Raw genomic sequence first — 15,702 nt, forward strand, 5'->3', positions numbered from 1 at the left:
ACTAAAGCGAACAGGCATTTCATCACAACTCTCTCTGCTGACAATCACTGAAGTATTTGCTTATTCACAGCCCATGAATTCAAAACCAAACCCAATTATCCATATTTATGGATACAATCAACGTCAATGCATCTAAACAATGGCTATCAGCACTTGCACCTTTGACAATGAGCACTATCAACAGAAGAAACAGAGTTTGAAAAGCCTCAACCTCCATTCGATTGGAAGCCCAGAAGTCAAAGCCCATTGGCTGAAGCCTGGAGACTGGAGACAGGAGCCCTGCCCTGGAGTTGCATGTGGGTAGGGTGGGAGGGAGAAAAGGGTCTTGTTTTACTGTTGTCGTTTTGTTCCTTATTGTGTTCTGTGTTGTTCTGCCAAGCATTGTGGGTATGCTATGTCGGTTTAAGAACACTTGCAGGTTGCTCCCAGCACAACCCTAGGTTGTGTTGGCTGTTAATGCAAACAACACTTATCACTGTATGTTTTGATGTATAAGTGAAAAAATAAAACTGAATCTGAATCGTTGGTTACAATATAAAACTAATGGGTGAGATCTTCACACCATTTTCATTAAAATGTGTCCAAGGGAATAGTACTTATTTTAATTGGACAATGCATTTTTCTTGTTAGCTGCATTCTTTCTAACATTGTTTCAGACTAATAATTAGAATTTGATAGTTACACATAGAACAAATACATACCTTATGGCAAATACACCATAATGGAAATAAAAATAATTGACATGCCACATACCATAGAGCACTGCTACCAATAGAGGAAACAATAGCATTCATTGCATTCAATAGAATCGTGAATTCAACAACAAAGTACTCTTTACCTTGTGGTCCCCCATGCAAACATTTGGTCCAATGTTGTCATAGATAACTGACTTCTCATCGTTTTCAGCCTGTAAAACAGAGATCACTTTCTTTAGACACAGAGTGGCTATTCACAGCAAAGACCTTAGTACAATTGCTCAGCTGCAAAGACAAATATTTAGACGCAGTGAGAACGCCAATCTACAAGAGTTTCAACAAGCAAGTAGAGTTGCAAAGCTATCCTTGCATGGATTTGTAAAAACTCTTCTGAACATTTGAAAGTTAGACAGTGATTACAAAATAGAACTATTGCATTAGGTAACGGTGGGGAAAGAGAGGGGAGTGGATCTAGGGCGGTGGTAAGCAGGTGTGGGAGGGTAAATAAAGATAAGCAATAATTACAGTTACAAGGAATAATAGCAAAGGCTTTTGTACTGCATCTTGCTGGCAGTCTGCTGACATCAATGATTTTGTTATAATACCTTCATTCTTTCATTCATTGTGCTTCAACAACGTGATTATTAGAAGCTAAACTTAAGCAACAGAAGTGCTTGTAAGGACTCCTTGAAAAGGACTATGGTTATAAACCATTACCACAGGATTGCTAAGTGCTTTGTACAAATCAGCAAATTAAGGCTCAAAACTGCTAATAATAAATACTGGTATTTACTCTTTTATGTGTTCAAATAGTTATGCAGGAAACACTAGTTTCATTACTGTGGTCTCCTTAAAACATTGGAGTATTTTTAAAAGAAGACCACCTGCAGATCAGTTCAGAGGAGAACATCCTCATTATAGTGAATTTTTACTAATATGCAGAACCTCTGTCCTGGCATAATTCTTCCCCACTAGTAGATATAATTGATGGTATCATTCCCACATTTGGCATTGTCCATTTTCCTCTTCTTTATGAATTACCTTATTTATAGATATGCTTTTAAGTTTCTGTTCTCAGACATCTGTAACTTTTCAGGAAACTGTTGTGGTTTAATCCTGTGGTTTCAATCTTTTTTCTGCTTTTGGCCTACTTGTGACTTTCATTCATCTTTGTGGCCCCCACAGATGGAAATGGGAATTGGAAATGGTGAAGGGGGGGGGGGGAGAGAATTACCGGAAATTCGAGAAATCGATGATCATTTCCCACTTCCTTCTCTCACCGTATCTCCTTACCTGCCCATCAGCTGCCTTTGGTGCTCCTCTCTCTTCCCTTTCTTCCATGGCCTTCTGCCCTCTCCTATCAGATGCCCCCTTCCCCAGCCCTTTATTTCTTTCACCAATCGACTTCCCAGATCTTTACTTCACCCCTCCCGCTCTTCCAGTTTCACCTATCACCTCCTACCTTGCATTTCTTTCTCCCCTCCCCCCAATCGTTTTACTCCGATTTATCTTTTTTCTCCAGTCCTGATGAAGGGTCTTGGCCCAAAATGTCGACTGTTTACTCTTTTCCATAGAATCTGTCTGGCCTGCTGAGTTCCTCCAGCATTATGTGTGTGTTGCCTTGATTCCTGGCATCTGCAGATTTTCGCTGTTTGTGATCGGGCTGAACTTTCACTGTAGCTGTTACATTTCATTCTGCATTATGACAGTTTTACCCTGTTCCACCTCATTGCACTGTGTAGTAATCTGTTCTGTTTGGATAATATGCAAGACAAGCTTTCCAATCCGTGACAATAACAATTCCAGAGGAAACTCATCATTGTTTCATTATTAAGTAATAGCATAATAACCCCGTGTGACAAAGTTCAGATTGACCTGCAGATAATTGCTTCTAAAAAGGTTTTGTGATTAGATGAGCAATTACTATAATGATCTTATAAAGTAATTGAGAACAACTACAAACCTTTGTTCACATAAATGGGGTTTACATTTCAGAATGAGTTGCTGTAAGTATTTTACAATTTTAAACTGATATTAGCAAAATTTTAACAGATCTACTGTAAATTTGATCAGGTTTTTGAGAAACTTTTACTTTTTAGTCTCGAGTGGACAGAAGCATTGACAGCAACTGAAAGAATGTTTGAAAATGAGTTGACCTGCCATTGTATGTGAACTAAACAGTAATTAGCAAAAATAAACCAAATAAAACTAAAAGGTTTATTTCTCAAGTCTATATTAGCTTTTCCCTTAAGTGTGCATTTCAAAAATGTCAATTACACTTTTAAAGTCTGTTTTTTAAGAATCTGATGTACAAACATAAGCTTGCATTGATAATTTCTTGCAAAATGATTTTATCATGATCAGTATATAATGATTTAATAAAGATTCTGAAGCAGCTAATGACCACATGACATAAATGATTGAATGATAACATATCCAATCATAGACTGTGCAAGACTTTTCAGAAGCAGCTCATACTGCCCATTTCATCCTGCGCAAATAGACAATGAATTGCAGTTAACAACTCCCCACTAAACTATGGAGCCAAGTTGTATTACACTATATGCACAATACATTTACTGTTTTAACCTCTGATGGAAGTTTTGTAAAATATTAAATGACTGAGAAAAAGCAGTCGATGTTAAAGCAACATGGAAACACTTGAGAATAGTTGCCAAAATTCTGTCAATCTCGATTGATAGTTGGATTTGACTGGCTAGACAACTGGAACACCAGGATTTTTGCGTTTGAGAGGGTAATATTTAGATGAAGAAACTAATGAGCTTTGGGGGTTTTTTTTTGGTCTCATTCTTTCTTTTTAAAAAACAGCCCTGCTTACTTGGGGCATAATGTAGCTTTGAGCTTCAACGTATCCTTTGTATCAAGATCTTTTCAAAATAAAAAAAGGTAGTTGAAACAGTCATAGTCATACTTTATTGATCCCGGGGGAAATTGGTTTCCATTACAGTTGCACCATAAATAATAAATAGTAACAAAATCATAAATAGTTAAATAGTAATATGTAAATTAAGCCAGTAAATTATGAAATAAGTCCAGGACCAGCCTATTGGCTCAGGGTGTCTGACCCTCCAAAGGAGGAGTTGTAAAGTTTGATGGCCACAGGCAGGAATGACTTCCTATGACGCTCTGTGTTGCATCTCGGTGGAATAAGATGAAAGGTGAAATAAGATGACTCAGGATATTTTACATCATTTCTAAATTTGCTGCCTTACCCCCCTACCTTCCTCACAATATTGTCAATACTGTAATGGTAGTGACAAAGAAAGAAACGAAGTAGGTTGCATTCCAATTTCTTTTCTCAGAATGTCCCACAATCTGTGAATTAATTTTCAAAATACAGTGGATTCCGGTTGATCGGGAAAAATCGGGACCAGAACATTTTGGCCCAATCAAGCAGCTGCCCAAATCAGCTGAAGTTTCATGGAAATAGTTAAAAAGGTATATAAAAAAAGCCAACCTACCATTTAACTGAGTAACACATCATATATTTAAATGAAATACAGAACCAATTAGAACACTATCAGTAGCACTACAGTGCTATAAAATTGTATATTAGTTCCTGATACTTATCGACAGAGGAATTCATCCAGTGAACGCTGCAGTGTTCTTTTGATTGACTGTAAGTTCACATCAGTGCAGACACTAGTGCAGAAAATAGGCCTCCATTGCCTTTCTGCATGAACTAGTCTCAAAAATTACTGATTTTTATTTCGACGTCCGTCGGCCCAAATTAATAATAATGATGCAACTGTTCACTCGAAACACAGTGTAGTGTTATACAGCCGCAAAAGTGAACGCTGCTGACACTAGTTAGAAACTGCGGGGCCGAGAAGGACTGAGAAGACAAGCTGACTTGTGGAAAAGACCAGAGATGAGGTGCAGGGTCATGAACGACTCCATCTCAAAGCGGCGAAGCAGATTGAATCGAATGCGGGACCCAGGTTGGCAATCACTCTCTATGGAAGCACTGAGTTCGTACGGCCGCTCTTCTCATATCCAGACAAATACGTGTTTCCGATATTGAGATTTCTGTAATTATTGGACTGTACTTTATATTGATTTCCTTCAGATTTTGGGTGCTTTTGTTCATGTGGCTAATTGGCAAGCGGGTGATGTGTTAATTTCTGTGTGGGGGGAGGAGGGTCATGTTTTTTGACTTCTCTAGTGCGTTCAACACCATCTGCCCTGATCTGCTGGGGGAGAAGCTGACAGCGATGCAGGTGGATGCTTTCCTGGTGTCATGGATTCTTGATTACCTGACTGGCAGACCACAGTACGTGTGCTTGCAACACTGTGTGTCCGACAGAGTGATCAGCAGCACTGGGGCTCCACAGGGGACTGTCTTGTCTCCCTTTCTCTTCACCATTTACACCTCGGACTTCAACTACTGCACAGAGTCTTGTCATCTTCAGAAGTTTTCGGATGACTCTGCCATAGTTGGATGCATCAGCAAGGGAGATGAGGTTAAGTACAGGGCTACGGTAGGAAACTTTGTCACATGGTGTGAGCAGAATTATCTGCAGCTTAATGTGAAAAAGACTAAGGAGCTGGTGGTAGACCTGAGGAGAGCTAAGGTACCGGTGACCCCTGTTTCCATCCAGTGTGGACATGGTGGAGGATTACAAATACCTGGGGATACGAATTGACAATAAACTGGACTGGTCAAAGAACACTGAGGCTGTCTACAAGAAGGGTCAGAGCCATCTCTATTTCCTGAGGAGACTGAGGTCCTTTAACATCTGCTGGACGATGCTGAGGATGTTCTACAAGTCTGTGGTGGCCAGTACTATCATGTTTGCTGTTGTGTGCTGGGGCAGCAGGCTGAGGGTAGCAGACACCAACAGAATCAACAAACCCACTCGTAAGGCCAGTGATGTTGTAGGGATGGAACTGGACTCTCTCACGGTGGTGTCTGAAAGGAGGATGCTGTCTAAGTTGCATGCCATCTTGTTCAATGTCTCCCATCCACTAACTAATGTACTGGGTGGGCACAGGAGTACATTCAGCCAGAGACCCATTCCACCGAGATGCAGCACAGAGCGTCATAAGAAGTCATTCCTGCCTGTGGCCATCAAACTTTACAACTCCTCCCTTGGAGGGTCAGACACACTGAGCTGATAGGCTGGTCCTGGATTTATTTCATAATTTACTGGCATAATTTACATATTACTATTTAACTATTTATGGTTCTATTACTATTTATTGTTTATGGTGCAACTGTAATGAAAACCAATTTCCCCCGGGATCAATAAGTACGACTATGACTATGAGGATGCTACTATAGCTGATCCTCCCTGCGGATCAGGGGTTGTTATTATTGCTGGGTTTTTTTCTGAGAGTTGGGGTGGGGGGGTGCCAGGGATTGTTATTGATTGTTGCTGCTTATTTTCTGCAGGTGAGGGGGTCAGGGATTGTTATTTTTATTGTTTTTTTCTATGAGAGAGTGGGTGGGAGTTGTTATTGTTGCCAGCTTTTTTTCTACGTGTGAGTTTGGTGATTCTTATCATTGCTGTTTTTCTTTGCAAGTGAGGGCGTCAGGGATTGTAATTGTTGCTTCTTTTTCCCGGCAGATAAAGGGGGCAGAGAATTTTGTGGTCTGCCAGTTTTATTTTGATTCTTTTTCGTGCCGGAGGGTGGGGGGAGTTATGTCTTTTCTTTCATTAATTCCCATGGTCTTTCTGTATTTCATTGGCTATCTGAAGACGACAAATATCAGACTTGTATTGTACATGCATACTTTGACAATAAAATGAGCCTTTGAACCTTTGAGCAGCCTCCTGTCCCAACTAAGCAGCAGAGTGTCCCAAATAAATGAAGAGAAACCTGAACGTTTTCTCAATTAGTTCTTTAAGAGTTGCCCCAATTAAGTGACTGCCCGGATTAACCAATGGCTCAATTAACTGTAATCTACTGTATGTTATATTCATACATAAATTTTTACAGAGTAAGGCTTCATAAACACTGATATAATCAATGACTTGAAAAATCTGCAATGTTGATGTACATTAAGGCATACATATTGATCAGGGTGTTGGGAAATTTTCCACGTTCTTGTTTAAGAGATGCTTATGGGCCTTTTCCATTCATATAAAGAGGTAGATAGGGCCTCTTTTCTACATTGTCATCATTGCGGTACCCTCCTTCCCCCTTCATACAAGTACCTCCTTCAAATATTAGCCTGGATTATGCACTCAGGTACTGCTGTTGGGCTACAGTAAGATTTTCTCACTCTCAAAATTACCACTGAGCTGAGAAAGTGTAAACAACTCATTATTTTGCACAAACTGATTAAGAAAGTTTATTTTTTATTTAAGTTCCTAAATGAGTATGTTTAAAGATATACGTGCAAAATGGACAAAAAAGAACACCAAATGTACAGCTAAAATAACATTTTTATTCGACGGGAACAGAGTTGATCTGAGTTGATCTTTCATGATCAAAAACAAAAGAAAATCTGCAGATGCTGGAAATCGAAGATGGAAGAACAACAACATTCAGACTGAGGAGCAGGAGCTTGTTAATCAGGTCAATGGGACAATAGTGCTGAATGCTGAACGCTGAACTTAAATCCAGAAACAGCATTTTGACATAAGTGCCCCATTTTTCTAGGTGTGTCAGGGCCAGGGGCGTGACAGATGCTATGACATCTGTTGTAGAGTGCTTCTGTTGGTAAGCATATTGGTGAGTGCATTAGCAAAGATGTAAAAAAATTAGAGATGGTGTAAAAAAGATTTGCTGGAATTATTTCAGGGATGAGGGTGCTGGTGGCACTCTCCCACCCTCTCTGCATAGCTCTTCAAATTATTGGCTTTCATCTTATTATTGAATGGTGCAAATGAATCTGGCCTCACAAGCCCAGCATTGTCTTCCAGACCCTAAAAAGTTAGTGCATAATGATGCTTATCCTCAAGTCAACTTTAGTTCTTTGGCCCATCAGCTTCACTTTTGTTATGCTTTGTATTGGCCCATCTGCCTACGGGAATAGTTCCTCTCTGTCTAATTTATTTGCATCTTCCATTAAATTCTTTGCATCTTGTCTGTTCCAAGAACTTCCCTTCCTTAATCAATCTATCCAAGTAACTAAATTCCCTCATCCCTGAAATGATTTTAGTAATTCTCTTCCACACCATGTCCAAGTCTTTCACAATTTTGCTAATGTGTCATCCAGAACTAGACAGCATGATCTATGGTTTCAATATTACTTCATGGTTACTCTATTCTTCTATTCAAAAACCCAACTCTTAGATGTTATATTCTTGAGCTTTCTTGCTACCTCCAATGAACTATGCACAGATCTCTCTGCACTTGTAGCTTTTTTTAGTGTTGTCCTCTCTAATTTATATATTTCTGATTCTTTCTACCAAAATCTAGCACTTCACATCTCACAGCAGTAAATTTTAATTACACTCTTCTTGCCAATCCCACCAGCCTTTTTATATATCCCTCAGTTCTATTCTTACCTCCTTGACAGTTCACTATACTCCAAAGTTTATTTCATTCCCAAATCTGGAAATTTAGCTCTACTTACCCTCACTTAAGTCATTAATAAATTTTCAGGCTATCAGTGACCCTATTCAGTACAAAGATTTCAATCTAGGCCAGAAATTAGCAACTGAAATCATGTATCTCAAAGAATTTGGGTTCAATATCATTGCCAGCAGGTGCTGATTCAGTGCAGCTCCCTAGGTTGACAATTTCCAATTTGGATGGTCCTTTGTCAGTGGCCCTCAAGCAGGCGTGATTGTGGATGGTGTGGATTGGGGACTGAATGAAGACTAGGAGCTGGAAATGAGTCAGGGCCAGTAGCGGCTCTCTGGAGCCAGAAGGAGTTTGTTTATTCCGAAGAGCTTAACAAAGATAGAGTACTTTCTAGAAAAAAAACTGGTAACTAGCTATGCCACAGAAACATTATGTGCTGATTCTAAGCCTTTATTTAACCCTAAATGGTATTCAGTTTTTTGAAGAGATCGATACTTTCCCATTAACATTTGCAAGGAGCTAATAGGCTGATTAAGTGAATGTCTGGGGCACCCAAATACTGCTAGGAGTATATTTGTCATCCTTCTGCCACAAGACTGATGTCTGCTCTTACTGGAAAGTGCAATTTATTCTTTGGCAATTTACGCCTTGGGCTAACGTAACGGTTTGCACGACACTATTACAGCTCGGGCATTTCAGAGTTCAATTCCGGCACCGTTCTGTAAGGGATTTCTGTATATCCTCCCCGTGGAATGCATGGGGTTTCTCTGGGTGCTCCACTTTCCTCCCACAGTCTAAAGTCTAATTGGATACATTAATTGGTCATTGTAAATTGTCCTGAGATTAGGTTCGAGTTAATCAGGGTTCTGGGATTGCCAGAAGTGTACCAATAAAGAAATAAATAAATAAAAACAAGGATCAAAGAGCTTATCATGAAAAATAATTCTACACAAAATGACATATACATTGAAACTAGCCAAGAGCCACAAGAATTGTTGGATAAAGGAATAAAGTGACTACTGTTTAACTTCTGTTCCGCTAGTTTATATTCCCATTTTTTTTTGAAAGGAGAGGTTTCACATGCCTGGGGGAAGATCTATAAGAGATCTGTGGTCAGCATTGTAGTAAGACAGTACCTCAGTGTTTCAACAAATTAAGCAATGCAATGGAAGCAAAGGAACATCTCATGATTTTCTGTAATGTTTGAAGCTATGTAAACTAGAACATCAACAGCAAGTGCTGGTTTTCTGTATTATCTTTTGGTTAAACTTCATTCATGCCAACAAGTTGTGTCGGCAGCTTCAATGTTCTCTTGTTGCCAGCTTCTGAGTAGGATTCTGTTTTCTTTTCACCTTTTAGTCTGACTTCCTTGATTGTAATTTTCAGAAGAAAAAGAGAATGACTTTAACATTAAAGGAAATTGAGCATGTCTGAAGACCAAGATATTTCATGTGATATGCTTTCAAATAAAGCAGGACCTTACCCATGATGACCATGAATTGATTTGTGCATAAAGCAGAATGCTTTTAAGGATGAGCAATGCACACCAAATGCTGGAGGAATTCAACAGGTCAGGCAGCATCCATGGACATGAATCTTAGTCTACATTTTGGGCTGAGATCCTCTTCAGGACTGTAAAGGAAGGGGAAAGATGCCAGAATAAAAAGGTGGGGGGAGGGGAAGGAAGATTAGCTAGAAGATGATAGGTGAAGCCAGGTGGTTGGGAAAGGTAAAGGGCTGGAGAAGAAAGAATCTGATAGGAGAGGAGAGTGGACCTTGGGAGAAAGGGAAGATAAATGGGCAGCAGGGGAAGGTGATAAGCAGGTAAGGAAAAGAGTTAAGAGGACAGACTGGGAAATAGAAGAAGAGGGAAGGGGGAGGGAAATTTCTATTAGAAGGAGAAATTGATGTTCATGCATCCGGTTGGAGGCTACTCAGATGGAATATGAGATATTGCTCTTCCATCCTGACAGTGGCCTCATTTTGGCAAAAGAGGAGGCCCTGGATTGGCAACTTAGAATGGGAATGGGGATAGGAATTAAAATGGATGATCATTGGGAAATCTGGCTCTTGGCGAATGGAGTGGAGGTGTTCAACAAAGCGGTCCCCATTTCATGCCAGGTTTCACCATTGTAGAGCAGGCTGCTTTGGATACCGAAGATGACTCCAACATATTTGCAGGTGAAGTGTTGCTTCACCTGGAATGACTGTTTGGAACTCTGTTTGGAGGTAAGGGAGGAAGTATTGCATTTCGGTCGCTCGCAGGGCTATGTGCTAGGAAGGAGATTAGTGGGGAAGAATGAATAGACAAGGGAATAATGGAGGGAGCAATCCCTGAGGAAAACGGGGCAGTAAATATGTGTTTGGTAGTAGGATCCCACTGAAGATGGTTGAAGTTGTGGAGGACGACATCTAGGCCTGAAATGTTGACTTTATTCATTTTTATAGGTGCTGCCTGACCTGCTGAGTTCCTCCAGCATTTTGTGTTCGTTGCTCTGGATTTCCAGCAGCTGCAGAATCTGTTGTGTTTATGATTCCTAAGAATGAGGACTTTCAGCTATATATATATATTTTATATGCTGGGTGGAGGGGGGGGGGGGGACTTGTCTTTTTGCCAAGCTCAGCTTTCAGAACATAGCAACTGCCACATATAAAGATCAAACTGTTTTCTTTTAATAAGTTAAACTCTCAACCAATATTCTTTGTTTAGCTTCTGTTCATAAACAGGAGCCTGCCAGTTACTAATGTAAATGGCAAGTAATAATCATTTTGAAGTTAAAAATACAGCTTTGCAAACAACAGCACTGTTCATATAGCAGATTTGCTGGCTCACAGCACCTGGTCTAACTGTTCAAGAGGTGCATGGTAAGACACGCTGACTAAATTTAGAGAGCAGTTCAGGCTTTTTAGGAATGGCTAATAAACGTCAAAAAGAATGACAGAAACATGGTGTGAACTAGCATCCATTCCTCTGCCTTCGATTTCTGTGACGGATGACTGCTTTGTCTGTGGCTCATGGGTATGTCTTTTTAGCTTATAGGAATTGAATCTATGCTTTGGAAATTCTTTGTGTCTTAGAAGTGCTTTATAATTTGGAAATCTTTTATAAGATAGAAATCCTCTGTGAGTTTTAAATGCATTTTAAGAAGTCTGTCTGGATGTAAACGTATCTCAATGAAACTAAGTAAACTGTGTTTTGTTAGCTGGAAGTATATCCCCCTTAGCAGGGAGGGGGTCCCACCAAGCAAATAATGGGTATTGGCAGCTAAACTCGCCGTGGAGGATGAACAGGGAAGTGAACTAGTCTTTGAAGGTTCGGCAGCTACAGTATATCCTCCCTTTAGTGAGAGTACCTGTGACTATTTAAATCAGATAGAGCTTAAGTTCTTCATTTGAGCTTAGAACCTCACAGTCAACAAACCCAATACTAGCACACTACGAAGTCTGTGTGGAGAATTTGAACTGTTCTCTTTGGAGCCCAGAACACTGAGGGGATTTGATAAGGGTATTCTAGACTGCGATGGAGTTAGAAAGGGCAAATAGTGAGAAGTGGTCCCATTAGTGGATGATTCAGGGGCCTGGGTGATGGATTAGAAGAGATAAGCAAAATATTCAGACACAATGTGAGGCAAAAGCTTTTTTAAACAGTGATTGCAGATGATCTTGAATTCACCGTCTGAGAGGGTAGGGGGATCAGGGTCAGTTGGATAGGCACTTGTAAGGCTCCGAGAGAGTGGTAGGAGTAATGGAACAACTTGGTCTGCTTTGCAAGGAACCATCCGGGACTTGATGGGCTGAATAATCTCCTTCTGTGTCATAACAATTCTATAGCTCTAAGTCTAAAATCCTTTCAACCATCTATTTGTAACAGAAAATATATCAAAACAAGCAGTTGCTATTCAAGCAATGAATTCAAGTGAAAAAGCTATTTAAAAAAGTCTCATTTATAAAAGGATTTGACAAAAAGGTTCTGGTGGTAGAGTAGCTTCATACTGATGATACACAGTTAAATGGGCACCAGAGAAAATGAAATAAAGCTACAATATAAAACATAAAAAATCAACAATCTTCTAATTAGTTTTAAATGCAATGAGCTGATTTAAGGTCAGACACGTTATTATAAAGCACTGTTGCCTGCAATCAAAATGTAACCTTTTCTTTGTATGCATGGACACTTTCAATATTCTGGAATCATCATGTAGTCACAGCAGGAAGTTCAAGTGCATTAATCAAATTCAAGATGATAATTTTCAAAAGCAGCATAAAATTGTAGATTTTCAGCTGCATAATCTTAAGACAGATAAACAAATTACAGCACCACACAAGCAGAAACAAAACTACACTTCGCTGAGCATTCATTATCACATGCTATCAAGCAGTTATGCAGCTCCATAGCAGTGGCCAACCTTTGGTGTGTTAGGGCTCAGAAAGCATAAAATAACATGATGGCGAGTTAACGGACCATGGCATGATAGATGATGTTGCACAGTGGCTGTTTACAGCTCCATGTCTGTACAATCTGTAACGCCTAGTGCATTGTGTTCAACATGCCGTTTGTTAATGTGAGATGATTCACACATTAGCTGGGTCCCTCTCCTCAATATCCGACAGTGAGCTCTCTATCTGTACAATTATGTACCTGGGCAATGAATGGAGGCAATAATATAAATGTGCAAAGTGGCAAAATCTAATTACAATGCAAAAGGAATTTTATGGATCAGATGATTTACTTTTTATTCTGAATTGAAGAAGATGCAGTGTGTGAAGTCAGAGAAGAGAAAGATCAGCACAGGAGCAATATCAAACTGATGAGAATGATCATAGAAAGCAGTCAAAAGGCAACAGGGTTCAACCGGTTAAAAACTACATAAAATAAAAGTGATAATTAACTGTGTCAATAATTAAACCATTATTATTAATCTTGGACATTAAATTACCAGATATTTCCCTGCTAAACTTCAATGTTGTACTTTTGCCTCCGGGAACGCCAATTAAATAAACCAATTTCTCAAGTATTAATCTATCTATTAAGATAAACTCTGAATACTAGGCTAGTACTTTACCATTGTCATTATTTAGAACAACAAATGGACTTTGGAGTTTGGTATGTGTCTCTTTTTGAAGTGTGTTTTAGAATTATCTTTAATAATTACATAATACCACCAATAGAAAAATCAGTTTGATTTCATTATTGAAAATAAATTGTCATTTTGTGAGTTAATTCAAATTCTATTGTTTTTTTATAACAACCCATTTTAACTTCCAATGCATATTGAGAAAAAGTGTTGAAGACATTAGCACCAAGTAAAATTACCACCAGGTAAAAGCAACTAAACCTTCACAAATCCTGAAGGTCCATTCAGAGTGAAGGATGATATACATTGGTTTCAGTGTGTGCATTAAAGAGTCATGTAACTCATCTATTGCCGTTTTCATGGTAACAACATTAATGTCAAAATTACCATGAAAATTCACCTTTGCACAGGTAACATCAAATAAAGACCTGGTTCTTGGTTGCGGTTGTGATAAATAGTAAAGTTTGAAAAATGCGAAGTTAAGGATTATGGGAAGAAACAGATGCTACCTTTACTTGATCACAGAGGCAGTAATAAAATTAATGGACACAAGTGTATGGGAGTGAGCAGATTTACATCAGGTGGATGGTTTATACTTGGTTCATGGTTGGGCAGTGATAAAGGTGTACAATTGGGGGGGGAGAGAGAGAGAGTGTGAGAGAGAGAGAGAGAGAGCGAGAGAGAGAGAGAGAGAATACATACAAATATAAAAAAGACATGGAAAGAATTACATCCAGAGAACAATTTTTGCCCTGACCAGACTTATTCTATGATCACCCTGTCAGATTTACTGATTCAAAATTACCCTTACTGCGAAAGGCAAGAATGAAAAGCTAAACAGTGATTTGGAATAAAATACTTTTTAACCATATTACCTCATATCTTTAAAGATATTGGTCCTTAAGTGAAATACTGTGACAACTGCTGATGTCTACATTAGGAAACACCAACAGAGAGGAATGTTTCTTTTTCGCATAGAGCATTGTGCTGAGATTCAGAGTCTTTTGTGGGAAATAGGTGGGATAACCGATGTTTCATCAGAATGCAAAATGGTCTGTTGCTAATGTGTTATTGCTCAATAAAACAACCTAGCATTTTTATGCAAAATGATAATGTTCAGGTAGTTAATCAGGTTATGTGCTGTGCAAAAATTCATGGGATTTGTTGTGGATTCCAAAGGACATCAATTCACCTGGTTTCCCTTCACTCGATGATGGAGCATAATAGAGCTTCAGTGCTCTGAACCATGGAAATGTCTTGTGAGTGGATAGCTAATATAAATTGCAAATTACAGCTTTAATAAACACTAATAAAAAATATGACTCTTAGGTCTCAATGGCCATTTTGTACTTGGCTCCAGCTGTTCAATCCGTTTCAGATGGGTTGTTTGACAAGGGCTAGTGGGATGTTTCTGAGCATGTAGGATGGCCAAGGCATCAGATATTTAACTGATGGAAGCACAACACAGCAGCCAGGTTAAAGGAAAACAAATGGACAGAAACTAAAAGATTTATACTGATTCAGTCAAACAAGAAAAAAAAATAAGGACACGAGTGATTTTAAATCCTGAAAAAGGGAGTGAAAAAGAAACAACAGCCTGCTGGAGGAACTCAGCAGGTCGAGAAGCATTTGGTCTACTGGCAATTTCTCCCCCCCCCCCCCCCCAACAGATAATTTTCCGGCATGGACTAGATAGGCCGAAAGGCCTGTTTCTGTTCTCTATGGTTCTATAATGCTGTCCTGCTGAATGCCTCCAACAGAATGTCTGTTACTCAAGAAAAAAAATTAGCACTGCAACATTCATCATACATTCAGCCAGTGTCAAGGGTCACCTGGTTTCAGTCTGTATCTATGCAACATATTCCTGCTGAATTAAAGAACAGCTGATATCTAGAGAAAGCTTTTCCCTTGATCTTTCATCTCAGGAGGATACAGCAGACAAATTGTACACAGTTTGAAATAGGCATTCCTGATCCTTATTGATCACTTTACTCTTTAACAGATTAATCAGACAGCATGGTTAGGATGGTGGGTAGCACAAAGCTTTTCAATGCCAGTGATTACCAATTGGTGTTCAATTCCCACCCCTCCATGAATGTAAGGACTTTGTACATTCTCCATGTAACTCTGTGGGTTTCCTCTCGGTACCCCAGTTTCCTCCCACAGTCCAAAGATGCACAGTCAGGGTTAGTGAGTTGTGGGCATGCTGTGCTGGTGCTAGAAGTGTGGCGACACTTGCAAAATCCTCGGGTTGTGCTGATCATAGATGCCAACAACGCATTTCCAGTGTATGGTTTGAGGTTTCGTTGTACACATAACAAATAAAGCTCATCTTTCAATCTTTAATTTTGTACTGGAATTAATGAAGTACAATGAAGTAAGAAATTATCCAACTCCCTCAAGAACCTTTCCCTGTGTGGTATGCAAAATAC

General features: G+C 39.3%; 1 protein-coding gene across 1 annotated transcript in view; it reads right to left on the reverse strand.

The window, feature by feature from the left end:
* LOC140185756 (inositol polyphosphate-5-phosphatase A-like) overlaps positions 1 to 15,702 on the reverse strand; it is a 481,074-nt gene that overhangs the window by 10,029 nt on the left and 455,343 nt on the right. Inside the window, exon 14 of the mRNA XM_072239377.1 lies at positions 839 to 907. Coding sequence (XP_072095478.1) covers positions 839 to 907 — 69 coding nt within the window. The remainder of the gene's footprint in view (positions 1 to 838; positions 908 to 15,702) is intronic.

The sequence above is a fragment of the Mobula birostris genome, chromosome 21 (genome assembly GCF_030028105.1).
Source record: "Mobula birostris isolate sMobBir1 chromosome 21, sMobBir1.hap1, whole genome shotgun sequence".
Lineage (NCBI taxonomy): Eukaryota > Metazoa > Chordata > Chondrichthyes > Myliobatiformes > Myliobatidae > Mobula > Mobula birostris.